The following is a 22539-nucleotide window of genomic DNA, read 5'->3' as shown; positions in this document are numbered from 1 at the left end:
CAAATTTGGTAGGCTTGTTAACATGTGGTGTGTTGAATTTACATGCCATATTTTTGGGCCTGGTTAGTGCCACTTCAAATCAGCTTTTTATATACGGTGAACCTCAGGGATACGTTCCAGAACCACCTGCAAAAGGTGAAAATCTGAGCTATAAAAATATTTCTTAATAATTTTACGCCTCCTACACATTTTAAACATATTTAAACTTATAAAAACACGTGTTAAATTTTAAGACACACTTATTAAAGTACAGTGGGACCTTGACTTGTGAGTTTCATTTGTTCAGTGACCATGCTTGTCTCGCAAATCAAGATCCATCCATCCATCCATTTTCTTTACCGCTTATCCTCACTAAGGTAGCAGGCTGCAGGAGCCTATCCCAGCTATCTTCGGGCGGGAGGCGGTGTACACCCTGAACCGGTCGCCAGCCAATCGCAGGGCACATAGAAACAAACAACCATTCGCACTCACATTCACACCTATGGGCAATTTAGAGTCTTCAATCAAACTACCACGCATGTTTTTGGGATGTGAAAGGAAACCGGAGTGCCCAGAGAAAACCCACCCAGGCATGGGGAGAACATGCAAACTTCACACAGGCGGGAAATTTTAAAAATATTTGATAAATTAATACAAAATAAGAAATGAAAAATAATCAATACATTTTATTTAATCAGTTGGGTGGCATGGTGCAGAAGGTAAGTATACGCCCTGCAACCAGAGGGTCGCCAGTCTGTATCCCTGCCTGAGCGCATGTCGTCGTTGCGTCCCTGGGCAAGACACTTAAGCCACATTGTCTATGAATAAATGTGGTTGGATGTTTGGTGCCGTACGCGCAGTGGCAGCCACACTTCTGTCAGAATGCCCCAGGGCAGCTGTAGCCACACAAGTAGCTTGCCACCACCAGGGTGTGACGGTGGAGTTAATGAATAATGTGTGCAATTGTAAAGTGTCTTTGAGTGCCTTGAAAAGCGCTACATAAGCATTATTATCGTTACTATCATTTTTATCATTGTTATTATTATTAATAATCGAAACCAAAAAAATGCTACATTAATGCATGCAGCCCTGGGGCTGTAGTTTACCCACCCCTACTGTGCACTGTAAAAACTCCATGATATAGCAGAGGCACAAATGATGAACTGCAATATAGCGGGGGAACACAATATGAATAACACAGCTGCTCTGTTAGTCTATGTGTATGCCTTTAGGTATATTCGTATGACTGGAATCTGAGCCACCGTCCATATGTTGAAGTGGAATTGAATGGTCTGTTAAATGTATCAAGACTAAAAAATGTTAACATTTGTTCTAAATGACGTGGCAGTCGTGCTAATTACATGAAGTGCGGCTTCTGTCAGACAGTGCGTTGTTTGATTGGAGTGGATGGGTGGGATGGGGTTTGGGGGGCAACTTATGTAACTGATGAAAGGACGGAGTCATGCAGAAGTGTGGGCAAACGTACAAAACAAAAGTGCCTTTTCCATGCTTCAACATGCCGGCGTACGGGAAGGACGCCTTGTGTTTACTGCCACGGAAGCTTCAACAACTGGCTTCCGCAATACAACTCTTCACAAAGACACACTGTGTCAAGTCTCCTGGACAAGTTTGATTTAAATAACAAATCACGTTTCCCTATAGGAAACACTGACATAGAAATAATCCATTCTAGGGTCAAAAAACGTCTTTCATTCTTAAGTAACATTTTAATGTTCTTAAATGTCATTCATGTGTCAAAATAAATTAACCACAGTGAGCATTCAGATGTACTGTAAATGCAATAGGAACTCAAGAATCAGAATCAGAATCATCTTTATTACGCCAAGTATGTGAAAAACACACAAGGAATTTGTCTCCGGTAGTTGGAGCCGCTCTTGTACGACAACAGACAGTCAATTGACAGAGAACACTTTGGAGACATAAAGACATTGCCAAAAAAAAAAACAGTCACTGAGCAATAAGAGGTTGCTAGTAATCTGGTAATGCTTGAATTACAACTTGAATTTTGTTTTTGACAATTGTGCAAAAAGATGCAGAGTTCTCTAGCAATGAGAGCAGTTCGAATGACTAATATAGCAATAGTCCGGTGCAATGACCATTGTGCAAAGGGCGCAGAGACTTCAAGAAATGTATGCAGTTTAAAGTGACTAGTAGTGCGATAATCTGGGACAATGTTGATTGTGCAAATGTTGCAGATGCTACTCAGGCACATGAGTGGCCAGTCAACAACATATATGCAAATAGTGCAGCGTGGCGCGACTACTACAGTGATTGCACGAGTAAATGTATAATTGGCCCGACAGAAATGTGACAACAAACTCAAGACAAAAAAATTGGCAGCATGTTGCAATGGAATTGTAAGTTAACTGTTTAAGAAGTTAATGGCAAGAGGGAAGAAGCTGTTGGAATGTCTGCTAGTTTTAGTTTTCATTGTTCGGTAGCGCCTACCTGAGGGAAGGAGTTGGAAGAGCTGGTGACCAGGATGTGGAGGGTCCAAGAGGATTTTGTATGCTCTTGTCTTAGTTCTGGCAGCGTGCAAGTCCTCAAGGGTGGGTAGGGGAGTACCGACAATCTTTCCAGCAGTTTTGATTGTCCGTTGCAGTCGGAGTTTGTCCTTTTTTGTAGCAGCACCAAACCAGACTGTGATGGAAGAACACAGGACTGATTCGATGACCGCTGTGTAGAACTGCCTCAGTTGCTCCTGTGGCAGGCCTTGCTTCCGCAGAAGCCGCAGGAAGTATATCCTCTGCTCGGCCTTTTTGAGGACGGAGTTGATGTTGATCTCCCACTTCAGGTTCTGAGAGACTGAAATTCCCAGGAACTTGAAGGTCTCGACGGTTGACACAAGGCAGCTGGACAACGTGAGGGGCAGCTGTGGCGAAGGATGCCTCCTGAAGTCCACGATCATCTCTACAGTCTTGAGCGTGTTCAGCTCCACGTTGTGTCGGCCGCACCACAGCTCCAGCCGCTCCATTTCCTGTCGATATGCCGACTCGTCACCGTCTTTGATGACTGTGGTGTCATCTGCAAACTTCAGGAATTTGGTTCTCAATTTTTTTTACACCAAGTACCACCTCAAAAAAATACTTAGCTCTTCAAGTACCACCATCATGACCAACATTATAATAAAGTAGCGTAGTAGGCAAGACAGATAATATTCCTTTAATTTTGCAATACCTGTTACAATGACAATAAGACATTCTTATTCTTAAAAGTATATCTAATATTAGTGTTAGCCACTGTAACATTATGCACACTTTGAACATTAATTAACAATGCAGTTAAAGATAGGAAAACAAAAAACTAAATATTTTTTCAATTTTAATGTATTGCACATAAAAGTGTAAAAGAGGAGTTTTCACCTTCCCCGCAAATCACTTTTTTTTCATATTTATTAAAACTGTCAACATAAACCTGACCTGACAGTAGTACAGGATAAATATGATCTTCAGTCTCTGGCACGATCTTGTATCTCTAATATGATTTTTTTTTATTTTTTATTTTTTGCACACTCATAGCACGTGTGTCACCGCAGCCTCATACTGACCTGTTACCTTGGGCTTCAGAAGCTTTGTTGAAACTTTACTGTTTGCCAACAGCTGGGCATCAACCTAAGCACACAGCTCGGGCCCTCAGGCAGCTGAGGATTGAGAAACAATGCTGAAATAGCAACATTTCTGCTTGACAGGTAAGTTTATCACCTCTTCTTGAATTTTTATTGATTGTATATTCCAAAAGATTCAACTTTAAGCCAATAACACTTAATGTTACAGTAACAATCCACTACGAATAAGACATGCTACTGATGTAGCTGCCGTGGCTAATGTTTGTTTACAGTGCCTGCTACATACAGTGCACGTCAGTGAGGGGCGGGGCTTTGGTCAGACACTTGAGGAGGAGTAGTGAAGTGAGGCTGCACAAAAATCTTGCTAGCCATTTCTCAAAACTGCAAACTTTCAATTTAAAGCAGAATTGTGCCTACATAATTAAAAAAAAAATAAACAGTTCTTAAAGATTAAATTAAATTTAATATTGTATTAAAACGTTCAATACAACTGTACTAAGGCATTGATTCTACTTATGGTATTAGTAGAATATTAAAGTCTTTCATGATTGCTGATGAAGACCAATGATTTTTTAGACTAAAGAAAAATAAAACATTTTATTTTAGGTTTTGCTTTTGTAAAAAAAAATGTAAAACACAAAATTCCCCCCAAAAATGGTTAGTTATAGTGACGATGCGCAAGATTCTGAAAAATGTGGCAGTATTGTTCGTAGTAGATGAGCATGTGAAAATGTTAGTCATAAACAAATAAGACAAGTTGATGTAAATAAGCTCCCTGGCGGAGGTTACAAAGCAGCATGTCTTCAGTCCCCATTTCAATGACGGTTGGATTCCATCACGTTATGGAAAAAGAGGAAAAAGAAAAAAAGAGAGGGGGAGGGAGGCGGGGGATTGTTGTCTGTATAGACCCTTGAATGTCAGACTGACGCTGTGATGACAACACCGCTTCAACACGTCACTTTTTTCACTTAGACAAGTCTCAGTCAACTTCAACTCAACCAGCAAAGTAGCAAGACCATGCTAGCAACAGCATTCCGCTTTCGATCAAATATGACAGCGTCTATTCCAGATATTAGATTGTAGACTATCAAGTGACATGCAGTCATGCTGATGTATTTTGCACGTGTAATCTCATCTGGATGGAGCTATGTTCAGCATGGTGATTGGTGTATCTATAGCTGGGTCATTTTCTGTCCCCGCGACATTTAAAACTAGTGTGTCACCGAAAATAATGCAAACCTGTTCGTCATACGATCAGAAAAAGACAGTCTTTCTTTATTAAATGGCTACTTTTGTTTTTGACCAGTTAGTATAGCAGCTTAAAAATTTTGCATGTACTCTTGATTTGCAACCCTGTTACTGTAATTAGAGCAATACTCAAATTAAATTAGTATTCAAACAAAATTCTACTTTTTTAGAATTTAATGGTTTCTGATTTATTCCACATTATTTTGAATACCAAGCAAAATATAATACTCATACAGACACAAACAAAGAGTTTCACAACTAAGTGACTCATTAAGCGGCAGGAAAATTTGATGTTTTTTGCAAAGGATAAAGAATATATACTAAATGTGTTGTTGCACAGTTAGTGTTAAAATATCCGTTGCGTAATGGGTTATTACTCTGCCACGTAGATGCTGTTCGTTAGCCCGTAAATGTCATTTTCGGGCTAAATGTCTTTGCATTGTGTGTTAGCATTAATCTAGCAGACATTTAAAGTGACGTACATAGTTGTTTTAAATACACCATGTATTAAATACTGGTTTGATGTTTAGTTTCAACTTGGAGCGGCAGCTTGATCCCTCTTATTTAAGAATTGTTCAATACGTGCCAAACTGCTGCTTGTTATGAAGTGAGTTGAGTTCTATGCCACCATCGAGCGCTCGTAACAGAATCTTGCTGGCAACGCAAAGCAAACAAAAATCATCTGAGCGACGGCTTGTGAGATGGGTCACTCATAAGTCTTCAAGGTACCACTGTAAAGGAAAATAAAAAAACTGTACTTAAATAATGAATGACTTAAATCAAGTTAAATACAACTGAACTGTACAAGCCAGTAATGTTAATATGATCCCCACAAATGTAAGTGTGATTGTATGTATTTTAAACACTATTTTTGTGACTGAAATGTGAAATTTGGTGCTACGTGTGGCTTAACTCTGCGCTGAAGTGCTGGTAATTTTGTGGACCAGCACATGTAAAAAGAGGGACATCTGTATTGCTGTGGCCGTGAACACATCCGACTTCAATCCTGTCCAATCAAAGCGGGTCCTCTCATTCCCTTGAAATGCAGTACGCAAGAACCGAACACAGTCTTTGACACGGCAGAAGAAGAAACTAATTTGCTCGATTGTGGGAGGTCGAAGTGCGCAAAGTACCTTTATACGAAACTGCAAGCAGACCTCCAAGGGCTGATGATGTGAAGGAGATAATATCTGCGCCGTGAAGTGGACACTTGGAAATGGCCCCCACACCCCTGATTGTTGGGATGATTTAAAAATTACAATAATGATGATAATAATACTAACAGGGTTGGGCATCGTTTGAATTTGAGCGATTCCGGTTCTTCATTTCGATTCCAGTTCCAAACGATTCTCGATTTCGTTTCTTTTTGAGGGCTGGTTCAAAAAGGTTTGCATGGTTTAAATATAAGGTGTGCAAATTATGAACATCCATTTTCTTAGCAGCCGGCAGCATAAACTAAAATGCCACTTCTTCGAGGTCGGCAACGAAACTGGAAACCGAAAGTTTTTAAATTGAACGATTCCGGGAGAATTGGAATGTTAGTCCTGGTTCCAGTCGGCTCCCGATTCTCGATGCCCAACCCTAAATACTAATGTCTTCAATTAATTGATTTCTACAATGATTCAAAGGGTTTGCTGCGCGCTGTTCACGTGTTCATGAATGAAATACATCTGACATCAACCCCACATGTCCCTGGAGCTGAGAATCTGTCTGCCTGTTCCCCGATCAAATTCACCAAATTCGCATTAGACCGGCGGTCTACCTTGATACGTACGTTTAGACTAAATTTCTCCCACCAAATTGTCACGTCGTTGGGCGCATCTCCAAATACACACCCGTGTGCTTGCACAAAAATCCAGATATGCCAGCTTTTGTACTCTGCTGTGGATGCGCCATCTATAAAAAGGAGCCCAATGTCTATAATGGAGTGAAAAAGCAAAAACTAAAGATGCATGTGCACATACTGCTAGTGGTATTGTCCTGCAGGGTTGATACAGGCACTGTTGTTGACAATTTAGGAGATGAACTAGCCTGAGTGTCTTTTCTTCACTCAGGAAAATAACATGTATACACTGTCACAGCTGTTTATTGTAACCTTGTGCTGATGTCTGATTAGTGCACAGGGAGGAGACTGCGGAGTCTGCGGGCCAGGACTAGCCGACTCAAAGACAGTTTTATTCATCAGGTTGTCAGGAATTTGAACTTTCTACCTCTTCTGTCCTCTGCCCACCTAAACTCTGAACTCTTGACGCCCCACATACATGCACAAGCACACACACACACACACACACACACCAGACTCAGGGTCGCACCAGCCACTTTATCAACATTGGGGTTTTGTAGCACCGCGGGCCCTTGAGTACCGTAATTTCAAACCTCTGCACGTGTTACGCATATAGAAGAATTGACAATAAAAGCACCTTGAACCTTGAAGAGAGGATGCATATGCAATTGATTTCTCACACCAACACTCATGCCTGGAATGTTACAATAGATGGATGGGCCTGTGTTTATCTATAAAAGTGATTGATAGGCATTACTGTTCTTTGTCTAATCCAGTCCTCAGCACCACACTGAACACTGACATAGATCTATTGCAAGTGAAGCAGATTGACGTCAGAAGGAGCACCGCTAACTCCCTCAAACGCCAGCGCGTCGACGCACAATCACACAAATGAGCCTGCTGCCCAACATGTATTTACGCACACACACAAAACACACACGTTCACACAGAGACGCCTTGTTCCTCGAGCGCCAACCCCAAGACGCAGCGCTTCTACATTTCAAAGGCCAAGGTCAGAGCGACGCGCATTGACCAGGAAGTTACGCAGTAATGAGGCCAATTTGGAGGCTGCGGCCAGGAGGGTATTCGGTTTCTCATTCTTGTGCTTCTTTGCAAGGATAAAGCCTCACTTTGTCCTCATAAAACCAGCCGCAAAAATGTTGAAAGCAATAAACACATGCATTCTCAGAATCACAATCAGAATCAGAATCATCTTTATTTGCCAAGTATGTCCAAAAAACACACAAGGAATTTGTCTCCGGTAGTTGGAGCCGCTCTAGTACGACAACAGACAGTCAATTGACAGAACACTTTGGAGACAGAAAGACATTGACAAAAAAAAAAAACAGTCACTGAGCAGTAAAGGGTTGCTAGTTATCTGGTAATGGCGGTACATTTTTTTTTTTTTTGACAATTGTGCAAAAAGATGCAGAGTCCCTCTCCTTGGATATTTGCTGCCACCAGCGGATACTTTTGCCACATATGGGAAAATTCTGTTCACGCAAGTGGAGGGCCGTGCATTTGGTACTTGGGCCTTCAGTGGGGTCTTACGCGACTAAATCTGACTCTTAATACCACCTCTATCACGTTGAACTTATCGAAACCATCAATACTAAATAAAAACGCAATATAATCGCATCATACGGAGCAGTTCAGAATCAATATTTATCTAATACCATGACAAAAACGTGAAAAAGTAAAATACATCATGCTCACCAGAGATGCTAATTATTAACTGTATTAATGGGTGCAGATCCCTCATCAAATAATTTTGCTCTGATCAACCAATTGGAGAACAAAAAAGCTGAAGTCATCGAGAGCCAGCGCTCTGTCCCTATGTGGACGATTTAGAAATCTGATTGGTTCAAAAACAAAACAAAACAAAACTTAATATAGTTTAAGTTACATGGCCCAGCACAACTGATTCTGGAGGCCCTGGGAGGAAAGGATGGACATGGCAGTACATTGAAGCTGAAATCTGATTGAAAAGAAGAAACAAAAATTCCAACATCCGCATACATGTCCTGGAAGCACTACAACCAAGAGAAATGCTACAAATGAAAGAGAATTGACTTCTCTAAATAAATTAGCACCTGAGAGCGAGAGTGGGCTGATTCCATTTTTTTGCCATTCTGTAATGCATGATTTAAAAACAACAGTTTCCATGTATTGTAGTATTTTACTGGCACTGTCTGCTGTCACGTGGATATTTCAGCTCAATTATAACTTGAGAAAACACTGTGCATAACTAGCATACACACACACAGAGCAACATCAGAATTTGCACAGTCACATTTTATTTTGTCATTTTTTTTAATTGATGTTCATGCAGTGGTTAAAAAAATCTGAAGTTTCTCACTATTTACTCAGTACTTGAGTAATTATTTCACTGTGTACTTTTTACACTTTTACTTGAGTCACATTATTGTCAAGTAACACTCAAGTTACTTGAGTACAATATTTGGCGACTCTACCCACCTCTGGAGCGGACATTCTCTATTGCTACTCTTACGTTTAAGCAACATTTTTGCTCATGAGATCACCCAGTGTCGTATTTGTTGCACTGGTCTTTTGTATTTTTCGCGTTGAGGTACTGTGGGTCGTGGCCCTGGTTGTGGTCCCAGCGGAACTGTGAAGCACACGTAAAATGCTGATCCACTCGTACAGCTTGTATTAATTAGGAAACACGCCTACAATTATCCAATTAGTTTACGGATGTTAATGTTAAATGTATTATGCGACGGAGCGATGTTTGGTGTTCGCACGTCTGTAAATAACATACAAGGTAGTTTTATTGTAAATTCTTCAATATACATGACACATACAGAGGATTGAAATTGCGGGAATCGAGGCCCGTGATGCTACAAAAGACTGCAATAACATTGGCTGGGAATTGAACAGAGACCAACTGCTTGGAAGGCAGCTATGCTAACCACTACAGAGGCAATTTTGAAAAATAAGTTTAAGTGAATCAAAGTGCCACTGCACTTGTGGCAGCTGTGAGGTTAAATGGTTAAGATAGTCCTCTACCACCGCAGGGATTTTTGGGTCTGATTCCCACCAGAATCATCTTACAAATGGCAACAGAATGACAGTAGAAAAAGCGGTCGGCTGGAATCCCACCCATCACCTCGGTTGATCGTTAATATGCAAGCAATTTTTCAGACATGGAAAGAGTAGACAATAGTTATATCAGACATTTGTACTTGGTACAATCTTAATGTTATTTTATCATAACCACTAACAAGATTATGGTAAGTGGCTCTGTGGCGCAATGGATAGCGCATCGGACTTCTAGCTAATTAATGGTGAAAGTCATTCAAAGGTTGTGGGTTCGAGTCCCACCAGAGTCATTTTGTTGTCAAGTGTGCAACATAATGCAATTAATAATGCACAACACTAGTGGGCTTTTTATTGCATTGCACTTCGAAGTAAAGTTCTAATTTTGTCTCGCCACAGAAACAATGTCATACGAACAATCAGAATTTTTATCATAGTTATACAAAACATTAGAGCAACTAGCCAACAATGTAACAAGTATGACAATGGAGTAACTGCCGGCCCACAAGATAATCTAAAGCAATGCATTGGCTTGGAATCAAACACAGGTCATAGCTTGGGAGACAGATATGCTTACCACTAAACAACTAACGCAGGAAAGTTAACTTGAGGTAATTCATAGTTGAAGACCTTCAAAGGTGAGTTTGACCCACAGTCAAATCATGGTGAAGTTTTCAACCAAGTACAATTTCTCAATTATCATACAACCCTTTGATGCTCCATTGGCACAACTTGTACAGAGGATGTAATCTGAAGGAGGTTACCGACTGTAAGGTAGTGGTAGGGGAGAGTGTTGCTAGACAGCATAGGATGGTGGTGTGTAAGATGACTCTGGTGGTGGGTAGGAAGATTAGAAAGACAAAGGCAGAGCAGAGAACCATGTGGTGGAAGCTGAGACAGGATGAATGTTGAGCAGCTTTTTGGGAAGAGCGCTTCAAGAAGACTGGACCACTGCAGCCAAGGTAATCAGAGAGGCAGGCAGGGGAGTACTTGGTGTACTTCTGGCAGGAAAGGAGAGAAGGAGATTTGGTGGTGGAACCTCTCAGTACAGGAATTCATACAAGGAAAAAGGTTAGCTAAAAAGAAGTGGGACACTGAGAGGACCGAGGAGAGGCGAAAGGAATACATTGAGATGCGACATAGGGCAAAGGTAGAGGTCGCAAAGGCCAAACAAGAGACATATGATGACATGTATGCCAGGTTGGACACTAAAGAAGGAGAAAAGGATCTATACAGGTTGGCCAGACAGAGGGATAGAGATGGGAAGGATGTGCAGCAGGTTAGGGTGATTAAGGATAGAGATGGAAATATGTTGACTGGTGCCAGTAGTGTGCTGGACAGATGGAAAGAATACTTCGAGGAGTTGATGAATGAGGAAAAGGGAGAGTCAGGCAGAGAGGGAGAAAGGCAAGTGTGGTGGACCAGGAAGTGGCAATGATTAGTAAGGGGGAAGTTAGAAAGGCACTAAAGAGGATGAAAAATGGAAAGGCAGTTGGTCCTGATAACATTCCTGTGGCGGTATGGAAGCATCTAGGAGAGGTGGCTGTGGAGTTTTTGACCAGCTTGTACAATAGAATTCTAGCGCGTGAGAAGATGCCTGAGGAATGGAGGAAAAGTGTGCTAGTGCCCATTTTTAAGAACAAGGGTGATGTGCAGAGCTGTGGGAATTAACAGTATGGTTTCATGCCTAGAAAGAGTACCACAGATGCATTATTTGCCTTGAGGATGTTGATGGAAAGGTACACAGAAGGTTAGAAGGAGCTACATTGTGTCTTTGTAGATCTAGAGAAAGCCTATGACAGAGTACCCAAAGAGGAACTGTGGTACTGCATGCGGAAGTCTGGAGTGGCAGAGATGTATGTTACAATAATACAGGACATGTACGAGGGCGTCAGAACAGTGGTGAGGTGTGGTGTAGGTGTGACAGACAAATTTAAGGTTGAGGTGGGACTGCATCAGGGTCCAGCCCTGAGCCCCTTCCTGTTTGCAGTGGTGATGGATAAGCTGACAGATGAGGTTAGACTGGAATCCCCGTGGCCATGATGTTTGCAGATGACATTGTGATCTGCAGTGAAAGCAGGGAGCAGGTGGAGGAACAGTTAGAAAGATGGAGGCATGCACTGGAAAGCAGAGGAATGAAGATTAGCTGAAGTAAAACAGAATATATGTGCATGAATGAGAGGGGTAGAGGGGGAAGAGTGAGGCTACAGGGAGAAGAGATAGCAAGGGTGGAGGACTTTAAATACTTGGGGTCAACTGTCCAGTGCAACGGTGAGTGTGGTCAGGAAGTGAAGAAACGGGTCCAAGCAGGTTGGAACGGGTGGAGGAAGGTGTCAGGTGTGTTATGTGACAGAGGAGTCTCAGCTAGGATGAAGGGCGAAGTTTATAAAACAGTGGTGAGGCCAGCCATGATGTACGGATTAGAGACAGTGGCACTGAAGAGACAACAGGGAGCAAAGCTGGAGGTGGCGGAAATGAAGATGTTGAGGTTCGCTCTCGGATTGACCAGGTTGGATAAAATTAGAAATGAGCTCATCAGAGGGACAGCCAAGGTTCGATGTTTTGGAGACAAAGTTAGAGAGACCAGACTTCAATGGTTTGGACACGTGGAAGAAATAGTGAGTATATTGGTAGAAGGATGATGAGGATGGAGCTGCCAGGCAAGAGCGCTAGAGGAAGACCAAAGAGAAGGTTGTTGGATGTCGTGAGGGAAGACATGAGGGCAGTTGGTGTTTGAGAGGAGGATGCAGGAGATAGGCTTACATGGAGAAGGATGACGCGCTGTGGTGACCCCTAAAGGGACAAGCCGAAAGGAAAAGAAGAAAGAAGATCGGTTGCGCCTACCTGAGGGAAGGAGCTGGAAGAGGTGGTGACCAGGATGTGAAGGGTCCAAGAGGATTTTTCATGCTCTTGTCTTAGTTCTGGTAGTGTGCAAGTCCTCAAGGGTGGGTAGGGGGTACAGACAATTTTTTTCCCGCAGTCCTGACTATCCGTTGTAGTTCATTGACAAAATAGCATCACACTGTCGGCGATTTCAAATCCAACCGTTTTGCAAGAATTAGGTCGTTTATTGCCTTTTGCATTCAACCAAAAAATCCCATAGATGACAAACTTAAAACCATGTCACAGACTAATTTTGACCTATGTTATGAATACAATAGTAGAAAAAAATGGATTCTGGTGGAAGGGGGGAACTTGAACCTAAAAATGTCAAAGTTCTCAAAATTTCAGCCTCTTTACCCTAAATATTCTCACATTTCTGTCTTCCATTACAGCAGACTGATTAGCTTTATTTCATCAAAATAAGACATTTTCAAACATCTGCTTTTACTTAGGAAAAATATGATCAACAATTTGGCCCGTTTTCTGAAATATTACCAAACCAGTAACTGAATCATATTTGTGCATTTTCTTCACTACACCACTATACACTATATACACTATTTCAAGGGATATAAATAAAAAAAGGTTTTTGAATCCGATTTGATTAATCGAAAATATAATCAACAGATTAACCGATTATTAAAATAATCTTTAGTTGCAGCCCCAGTGGCCGACTGGTTAGAGTGTCTGCCTCACAGTTCTGAGGCCTGGGGTTCAAATCCCAGCCCCACCTGTGTGGAGTTTGCATGTTCTCCCCGTGCCTGCGTGGGCACTCCGGTTTCTTCCCACATCCCAAAAACATGCATGGTAGGTTAATTGAAGACTCTAAATTGCCCGTAGGTGTGAATGTGAGTGCGAATGGTTGTTTGTTTATGTGTGCCCTGCGATTGGCTGGCGACCAGTTCAAGTTCAGGGTGTGCCCCGCCTCCTCCCCGAAGATAGCTGGGATAGGCTCCAGCACTCCCGCGACCCTTGTGAGGAGAAGCGGCTCAGGAAATGGATGGATAGTTGCAGCCCTGGTTTTATCGAAAGAATCTGAGCCTGCTGTGATTCAGTCTTAACTGCAATGATTATTTTCAATCGACAATTCAAATTGTCAGGTAAATCAAGAATCTACATAGCAGAAGCACATTAGAAGTTTACACGTCAAGGCCAACCTATACCTCACCTTGAACAGCATTTGTAGAAGAACATCACACATTTCCAAATGAAATGCACAGTATATGTTTGAATAAATAAAATATTCTGCATCAAACTCACAATCTTTGAATCACTTCAATTGTTACTGTCAACTGGACTTACCTGTGAGTTGGCAACCTGTTACAATAGCTCTTTTAATTTTCTCCTCAATTTGTTCTTTTCCACTGTTTTGGTCATTTAGTGTTAGTTGTTAGAGTGTTACTCATCATCGGAAGAACTATTGGCTGTTTGAAAACTGCAGTTGTTTGTTTACGTTCAAACTCATCTTGTAGCAAAGGCGAGGGACGTCACGTCACGCACGCCGTGAGATTACAATTTCAGTGTCCCAGCCATAGACATCTGTGATCCATGGTAGGTTAATTGAATTGTGATCCTGGTGTCCTGGATACTGGTCATTGGAGACTTCAATTTTGCTCCTCCTTTTTTATCTACGAATGGCTTCAAACAACAAATGCAATGGAGCTCTTGTATATTTGAATTGGAAAAGAATATTTTACTTATTTTACATTATTTCTTTTTGCATCATTATTATTTTAATGTTTTATGTACAGCACCTTATTACACCTCTGGTTGTTGTTAAAATGATCAAGAAATAAAGTTAAGTTACTTAACGAGAAGTCCAATGTGCTTTCCATTGCGCCACATCGCCTCATGGCATGTGACTTTCTTGGCCCCATTTACAGCATTTAATTTCATTATAATGTGCAAGTCGAAATGTTATAGTTACACAACACTCTAGGCCCCAGTACTGTATCCTCACAAAGTTTCTAGTTGAAGTAAACTTGATGCACTGCAATAGTAACATGTCAGCTCTCTTTCCATCAAAGTACTTACATCTTTTGTTTTGGTGTGCCCTGTTGTTATGGCAACAAGATAATCACACAGTGACCAGCATGTGTCCATTAATAACCACTCATGGAAGGATTAATACTTCCATTTCAACAAGAGCGCCTATAATGCTGCAATAACAAAAAGTAATTAAGTGTACCATTGTGCGGGCTCATTTAACTCTTACACTTATTTAATGAGAACATTTTATACTGGAAACAGCCGAATGAGCTATAGTGCCGTTTCAGTTTTGTTATTGTTCACGACAAAACACAAATTGTGCAGTTTAATTAGGTATTAAAAGTTTGTGCAGCAGCTCTTTGTTCTCATTCTGGCGGCGGTGAAAAGCAGCTTGGGAGCTGACTCACAGCAGACGTCATGACCTCGTTCCCGTGTCCCACCCGGCGCTCTTTTTTTGCGTGCTTAACAACTCGGCTTTACTGACATTCTGTTGGCGGATGTCCTGCAGACCCACAAAAGAAAGAAGAGTTAACAGTGAAAGCTGAAAAGGACGTCTGTCAAAAGCACCAAAGACATTTTTGGGAACTCCCTAGAGAATTTTGGTGAAAACAAATGAAAGACATTTTGCTTGTAAACTTTACTGGGAGTGACCGTACACATTCAGAATGTCAAGGCAAAGGCTGTGAGATGAGAATAAGTGAAGGCAAATGTCTGGTATTGTGGTTGTAGTTTGCAGTGGTGTAGAACTGCACTGCATCATCCTGTGATCTGTTTCTAATATTGTATAATAATGGAACAAAATGACAAAGACATAAGTGAGCCACTGAGAAATAGAGTGGGCTAACTCCATATCTGTCAGATGAATACGAGTCTAAATCAAGGTTTAGTTCCAATTTTGATATTGCGACTTCACTGCGCTCAGTATGTTTCCTGATTCATCCTTTACAAAATGGCCACGGCCATGGAAACCAACTTCATCGCAATGCTTTAGCTTGGGTGCCGCTGCATCTCTATGTTAGTATATTACAAGTGAATCTATCACCTGTAAGTTATCTATCATCTTCCATGAAATATTGAGAGATTTGACAGGTGACCACTATGGCACGAAACTTTTGTTCCCGTTGTTTTCTTTCAGCCAGCCTAGATGATAGAGCTCTGGATCCAACCGATGAAAATGAAGATGATGACAGCACCTTTCGATAAAAGTCCAAGCAATGTGATCCAAGTCCAAAATCATTATATTTGGCAAAATGCCCCAAATAGAGTTAGTATGCAAAAGAAGTCATCATGGCCAGAAAACTCACCAAGATATCATTTTTATTAGATTTGATTGCAGCCATAAAAGTTTAAAAATCACTCCTCTGCAAAATGACAACAAGAGAGTTAGCCCACTCTAGTTCTCAGCAGCGCAAGTCCACTTTTCCCTGCTTTCCCTCTCTAAAATAGCGCAGTGTAAAACTGTGAACAGGAAGGCAGACAGAAGGACTTAAACAGGTTAACAACTATATGCCAGTATAGACACATAACACATTTTCCATGGTTCAGCTCGACTCACCTTGGGCCGGTTGCTATCCCACTTCAAATTAGTACCGTGGCAAACTGGAAAAAAATGGGCTTACTGATGATTTTTTAAAAGCCAGCATGAGGCAGTTTATACCTCCAAAAAGTTGCTATGTTTGGAAAGGACATCATCTGGCAAGTGGCAACCCAAGTCAAAGAGAGGAGAATAATACCTTCCCACTAAGGGAAAAATGTGAGTTGGAAGCTGAAGTGGAAGTGTCCGGATAAATGACATCCTCTGAAAATGCAAGTCAGAGACAGGAGGAATACAGTATATGCTGACAGCAGGAAGGCGGGACTTACATGGAAACAGAAACTCAAGTCACAAGGACAGTAATAATACATGCCTACTGAGAGACTGGAATCGCTGATGATTTTAAAATGCCATCAGGAAGCATTTTATAAGTAGCAAATAGTGGACATGTCCATATAATTATTATTATTATTTATTTTATTGGAGTTTGCATGTTCTCCCCGTGCCTGCGTGGGTTTTCTCCGGGCACTCCGGTTTCCTCCCACATCCCAAAAACATGCATGGTAGGTTTATTGAAGACTCTAAATTGCCCGTAGGTGTGAATGTGAGTGCGAATGGTTGTTTGCTCATGTGTGCCCTGCAATTGGCTGGCAACCAGTTCAGGGTGTGCCCCGCCTCCTGCCCGAAGATAGCTGGGATAGGCTCCAGCACTCCCGCGACCATTGTGAGGCTAAGCGGCTCAGAAAATGGATGGATGGATGGATTTATTTAATTTATTTATTTTTTTGTCCTGTTCGGCTGTTAGGTCAAGCAGAATGGAAAATCTGTATCCCTTTTATGCCGAAATAATTTATCCCGAAATGTCACAGTGGAGTTTTTAAGCTTCCGCTGTGGTATTATAATTGAGGTCTATTGAGAATCAGACTTGATCAGAGTCGAACAGAACAAAGTTTCTAGAAGGGAGAGAGAAAGAAAGACAAAAGACAAAGAACTAATTGTAAACAGGATGAGTGAAGTAAATCATTACATTATATACAACAATGAAACGTTAAATATGAGTATTGCATGGGGCTGTAGTGACAAGATAAAACAGGACAAGGATAGGAGAAGAAGCATGCAGGACCAGGGTCGTGAACCCGGCTGTACAACTGAAGTGCGGTGGCATTAATTACGTAAATTATAAAAGTGTACAGGACGCAAGTATAAGTCAGGGGATACACAAGCGATTTGCATATTCATGAGTTATTTGTTTCAGTAAGGGGTGTGTGCCTGCGGATACATGCAAGTGAATTGATACTGTTTGACATGCACAAAGACTGACAGAAGTGTCCTGTAATTGCTGTGGCCGCACCGCGACACCACCCAATCAATCGAGGGGCGGGATCAGGCCCAGGGGTCCACCCGAGAGCAGCCCGGTGGACGGGACACGTCCCACACCAAGGGACCCAGAGCGGTCCGCTGGCTCCCCACAACCGACAACCGGCCACCCAGCGGGTGCCGCAGGGACCCAATGCCACCCCTCCCCAGCCAACCACACCACACAAGTTGGGAGCATTTAGGCCTCCCACTTGTTTACTTTTCTGAAGAGTGGATAGACTGATTCTATTTTTCTTATTTAGTTAATAAAAAAATATTACAGCAGAATCTAAGGTTTGAAACCATTTAAATGTGGGCTTAAATGGAATCATTGAAAATAAATAATTTATTTGAGGTAACGTTTTAATTTTTATTGTAGCTATTCTTCCCAGTAATGATATAGGCAAGTTATTCGAGCGTCTTAAGTCAGATGAGATTTTTTTCCAGAAGTGGTGTGTAATTTAGATTGGTTAGCTCTGTGAGTTTTGACGAAATATTGATACCTAAGTACTTAATGTTTCCTATTGGCATAGGGTACTCTAGGGGACATAGAGGCATGTCCAAGAGTCACAGAGAGAGCAGTAATGTATGCCAAGTGAGTGACTGGAATTGCTGATGATTTTAAAATGCCAGCATGAAACATTTTATAGGTGGCAAAAAGTGGACATGTCCTGATAAAAGACATTGTCTCGAAAACTAAGTCACAGAGAGGGGAGTAGGCTTTGATAACGACAGGAGGAAGCTGGGATTTTAAACAGAAACTAAGTCACAGGAAGAGGAGTAATACATGCTGACTAAGTGACAGGAATCACGGATCAGGATGAAAATGCCAGCTTGAAGGCAATTTAAAGGGTGCAAAAAGTAGACCTGTCCAGATCAAAGACATTGGCTGGAAACCCAAGTATTGGTATTGCAGATGATTTTAAAATGCCAGCAGGAAGCATTTTATAGGTGGCTAAAAGTGGACACGGAGAAATTATGCAATGCGTAATTCTCACCACTGTTGTTGATGAGAATACGTGACTGTTTTGAACTGAGTCCTCATACATCTTGTTATCAGGTCTTGCTGCTAGCCCGGCAGGCCTAGGTAGACCCAGACACGTAGTCTGGACAGTGTCTGGGGTCAAGGCCCTCCTACAGAGCCCTCCTCATAGGTCACATCCTGTCCGAAATGGGGGGTGGGGGGGGGGGGGGGGACAAGGAGGCGGTGGGGGTCTTCTTACCGTGAGAGGTGGGAGGCAGAATGCCAAAGGTCAGGACTGCTTTCTCAGGTTTCAAAGCTTGCTTGGGGGGGCTGAGGTGATCAGGTCACGGGGGGTAGTTTAGCTCCAGTTAGGGCCACTGTGTCGCTGCACATCACGGTAATGGCTTCCGCAATTAAACACTAAATATGGAAGCAGTTATATCCTCTGTTTAATAGAGGAGGGTTGAGGGGGACAATGATGGAGCCCCCTTTTAGGCCTCTTACCTGCTGTGCGCTGCAGCACATGCTCAAAGGGAGATTGCAGTCGGTGTTGTTGTCTTACTGCGGGATTAGTCGGCAATCAAGCATTGAGGGCAGCTCAGCTTTTTCGGCCTGAGTGGACAAACACAACCCCAGTCTGAGATCAGTTTGCAAGAAAAGACCTGTGGCTCCAGTGGACTCAGGCGTTAGTATTTGTGGAAGTGCAACTGTCTGTGGAAGATGGATGGTAGAGTGGAAAAGGCCCTTGGAGTTTAGAGAAGCAACACCAAAGAAGACAACTGGAAATTGCACATTTACACAGAAGTGCTCAATGCACAATTCCAACTTAGACAGCATAGTCAAGTGACACAATTCATACTTTTTGCACTCAAGTGGCATATTTGAGATGTGTCATGGCAACATAAAGACGATTAAAGAAAGGCATGGAGTCAGATATCTTCAAATCGGAATCCGGCCACTTCCAAATGTGGATGAAACTCTAATAACTATCCAGTGCTGCAGATGGACTTTTTCACTCGGAGCACAGTGGCACCTAACTTAAAATTTTAGGCGCCAAAGCAAAAAATTGAAACCTGCTGGAAACCGAGCGATGTGGCCAAACCCGACTGAACTCTCATACAGTGTGCTGGGCTTGGCAACTTGCTTTCATGAGGGACCGACAGTTGGCCACTGGTTTTGCGCCGATTCAGAATTGGAATCGGCGTACAGTTTTGCAATGTTGCAGATAATGGCCAATCAAAATACGCATGAGCTTTAACACGCAAAAAAAAAAAATTCCATTTTTTAAGCTAGCGAGACCCAGCCGGCCACCGCACCGCTGCTCAGTCTTACGAATAAAGTTTATATAGTATGCATATATTGTGTTTTACAACAATACTTAACTATATTTATAATGTCATATATACCTGTGGATGAAATTGCAAGGCTTGCAGTCTCTATTGCACGCAAGTGATGTACTGTACATTCAAGTGAATGGCGGCAAGGCAGCCTCTCATTCTTCTTCTCTCCTTTATTCTCACGTGCTTCTTCTCCTTGTGGCAACCCATTTTTTCCTTGACCATCATGCTACAGTATGTTTTGTGGTTTAATAAAAGTGATACAGTAAATCTACTGTGTGTGGAGCCTCAAAACCTCATACAAAGGTCGAACGTTTCTGTTGCAGCACATCGGGAGATCAAAGTGCGGGTGTGAGTTGCCAGCTGGCAGATTTTGGCGAAGGTCCATTTCAGTCAGGTTCAGCTTTGTCGTGCGGTATGCGGCGGGATCTAGGGGTGTATACTGTAAATCGACTTGCAAAGTAAATATTCACATTTCCTCTTAGTTTTTAACTGCATTACTGATAAGTATTTTGACAATAAATGTAGAAACTACAATGCTATAGAAGTTGTGTGAAATCAACAATACGGCTTACAACAACAACAACAAAAACACACAAAAAAAAAGGCACGTTGATGTTGAACAGCAATTGATAATACCTGTACTATCGGCGAATTTCGTGTTTCTCCCATGTTGTGGGTATTAACGCCAGTGTTACCAGTCTCCCCTCTTACGTGAACTTGTGCAGCCGCTCATGCTGAAAACAGGATTTCCTGCCTTTTAGCGCCACAATCCTTTTCACACAAAACGAGTCGGACTCATTATTAGGATTTGTCTCCACTGATACATTGGGCTTTATTGGGGAGAAAGCAGGCCCTTCGCCATTGTTCACATTTGCAAGTATTATGTGAAACATGTACTGGACCTGCCTCTTTGCACACATTAGTCACAGATATTGACCAGCCTTCTTTTTCTTTTGGCATTTGTCTACTTTCTTTCTTTCTTTTACTTTCTTCTTTTGGAGTTATATCAGTTGGGAAACCAGCTGATTTGTGCATTATCGCAAACAACTGGACATTAGCATGAACAGGATATTTTTGGCATTTTGACCATGAAAGCAGGTGACCAGCTGTTGTTTACATTAACCATATACGGTTGCAGGGAGCATGGTGTCCGAATAGCTAACAAGTCTGACTCAGAGTCAATAGGTCCTGGGTTCAAATCTCAGTTTAAGGTCCTCCTGAGTGGAGTGCTCTCTGGGACCATTCTCAAAACATGCATGTTAGGTTCACTGAAGACTCTAAATTGAGCCACTGAGAACTAGAGTGGGCTAACTCAATGTTAGTCATTTTTTAGCTAAGTGCTGAAATTAATAAAGAAAAGTATATCTTTCAGATGTATACTGGTCCAAATCATAGTTTAGTTTAAATTTGGACAAAGGGCGCAGTCCATTTTTGCACTCAGCACTTATTAGCTTGGGTGCCAGTGCATCTATTTATTATCTGTCATGAAATATTGATAGATTTGACGGATGTTTGGACTTGGACCACTCTTGTACTAAACCTTCAGCCGCAGCAATAAAACTAGCAAGTTGGAGAGAACTGGAGGTAGAAAACAAGAAGAAATAGATTGTGGATCAGGAAGAGGAGAAGCAATCGGTGATTCTTCTGGCTCTTGAACCGAAGAATACGCGATTGTTTTGGTGCGCTCACATTGAGAAAGCAAATGGACAGATTCAGACGGGGGAGAAAGGCCAAAGAGAAGAAAAAGAGTTTAGTGTGGGTGTGTTCCACACAAGAGAAGAGAAGGCTGCCAAGAGTGAGGAAGCACAAGTTACAAAACGTGCTGTAGCAAAATAACTAGAACAGGCATGTCCAATCTACGGCCGGGGGCCATTTGCGTCCCACCGTTTATTTTTTTTAGAAGCCCGTAGCATACACCAACATTTAATCTGTATCTTTTGCATCCATTGTGTTACTTACATAGTTTCTACACTGGGTGGCTCAAGAGTAGAAGAAGTTAGTTTTTCATCACTAACTTACTTGTTTTCCACCAATCACTCATCATTCGGTAATGGATAATAATGCATTGGTTTTATATAATGTTTCTATATTTGCAAAAATGTAAAGAAACTACAACTGAAATTATAACAAAATGTGTATTCATAATGCCCCAATGTATAAAGATAATTCAGTTACACCACCCACTGAATAGCATGATTTATTGCTCCATTTTCTGCTCCACGTAACGGGCATATCTTGGTACAGATATATGTGAAAACAATATAAACATAGCACAAAAAGTAATGAAATTTGAATTCGGTGGATTATATCTCTGTTGTAAATGCTTCTTGATCCTTTTGATACTTCAGACATTTGAGGTCATGTACAGTATATCATTAACAGGAAGACCGTAGAAAGTGACTAAACTACTGAGATCTTGTCTACATGATACGCGGTAGAAACAACTTTCTTCTGAGTGGGTAAATGCGTAAGTGCAGCAGCACACTGCCTGGTCACTCGGTACGCAATAGCAGAATGTAAACGGAGTCATGTGTGGAGCTATTTCACTTCCAAAAAACAGTCAAGAGATGCTTTCTGGTGTTTGTAAGAAGTTGAGGCAATACAACAAACCTTGTGATATACCTCAGGTTAGACCACAATAGACATCTCTGGCACTATCCAGGTACAAAGTGAGAAAATGTGGAGCTTCAAACGGTGTGTGTTGGAGTTGAAGTTGTAAAACGATCAACATGTTGTTTTGTGAAGCGCTCGAGTAGGTGCTATCTCACTTTGGCAATAAAGAACTTTGTGCACAGTGTGGCGTGACGCAAGGGAAGG

General features: G+C 41.8%; 1 protein-coding gene and 1 non-coding gene across 4 annotated transcripts; one reads left to right on the top strand and one right to left on the bottom strand.

Annotated features, from left to right (window-relative positions):
- Positions 1–1795: 1795 nt before the first annotated feature.
- On the bottom strand, positions 1796–16429 carry LOC133482616 (uncharacterized). 3 transcript variants are annotated; one of them, XM_061782933.1, is made up of 4 exons: positions 16084–16425; positions 14936–15030; positions 3548–3640; positions 1796–2977 (listed from the first exon to the last, which is right to left on the bottom strand). In XM_061782933.1, exon 4 carries the CDS (start codon positions 2972–2974, stop codon positions 2363–2365), a length of 612 nt encoding a protein of 203 aa, XP_061638917.1. In that variant the 5' UTR covers positions 2975–2977; positions 3548–3640; positions 14936–15030; positions 16084–16425; the 3' UTR covers positions 1796–2362. The 3 variants fall into 3 exon arrangements, 2 of the variants coding, with proteins under 2 accessions (XP_061638917.1, XP_061638916.1); XM_061782932.1 differs by having other exon boundaries at positions 1796–3024; positions 16084–16424; XR_009789853.1 differs by having other exon boundaries at positions 1796–3031; positions 3548–15030; positions 16084–16429.
- On the top strand, positions 9857–9949 carry trnar-ucu (transfer RNA arginine (anticodon UCU)). Its single transcript has 2 exons — positions 9857–9893; positions 9914–9949. It is a non-coding gene; the product is annotated as a tRNA-Arg (tRNA).
- Positions 16430–22539: the final 6110 nt, after the last annotated feature.

This window comes from Phyllopteryx taeniolatus, chromosome 8 (genome assembly GCF_024500385.1).
Source record: "Phyllopteryx taeniolatus isolate TA_2022b chromosome 8, UOR_Ptae_1.2, whole genome shotgun sequence".
In the NCBI taxonomy this organism is placed as follows: domain Eukaryota; kingdom Metazoa; phylum Chordata; class Actinopteri; order Syngnathiformes; family Syngnathidae; genus Phyllopteryx; species Phyllopteryx taeniolatus.
The sequence above is the reverse complement of the archived record's forward strand: the minus strand, read 5'-3'. Positions and strand labels throughout refer to the sequence as shown.

Bases quoted from the DNA above. Each gene is read 5' to 3' on its own strand.
- LOC133482616 (XM_061782933.1), bottom strand. From the start codon at position 2,974: ATGGAGCGGCTGGAGCTGTGGTGCGGCCGACACAACGTGGAGCTGAAC.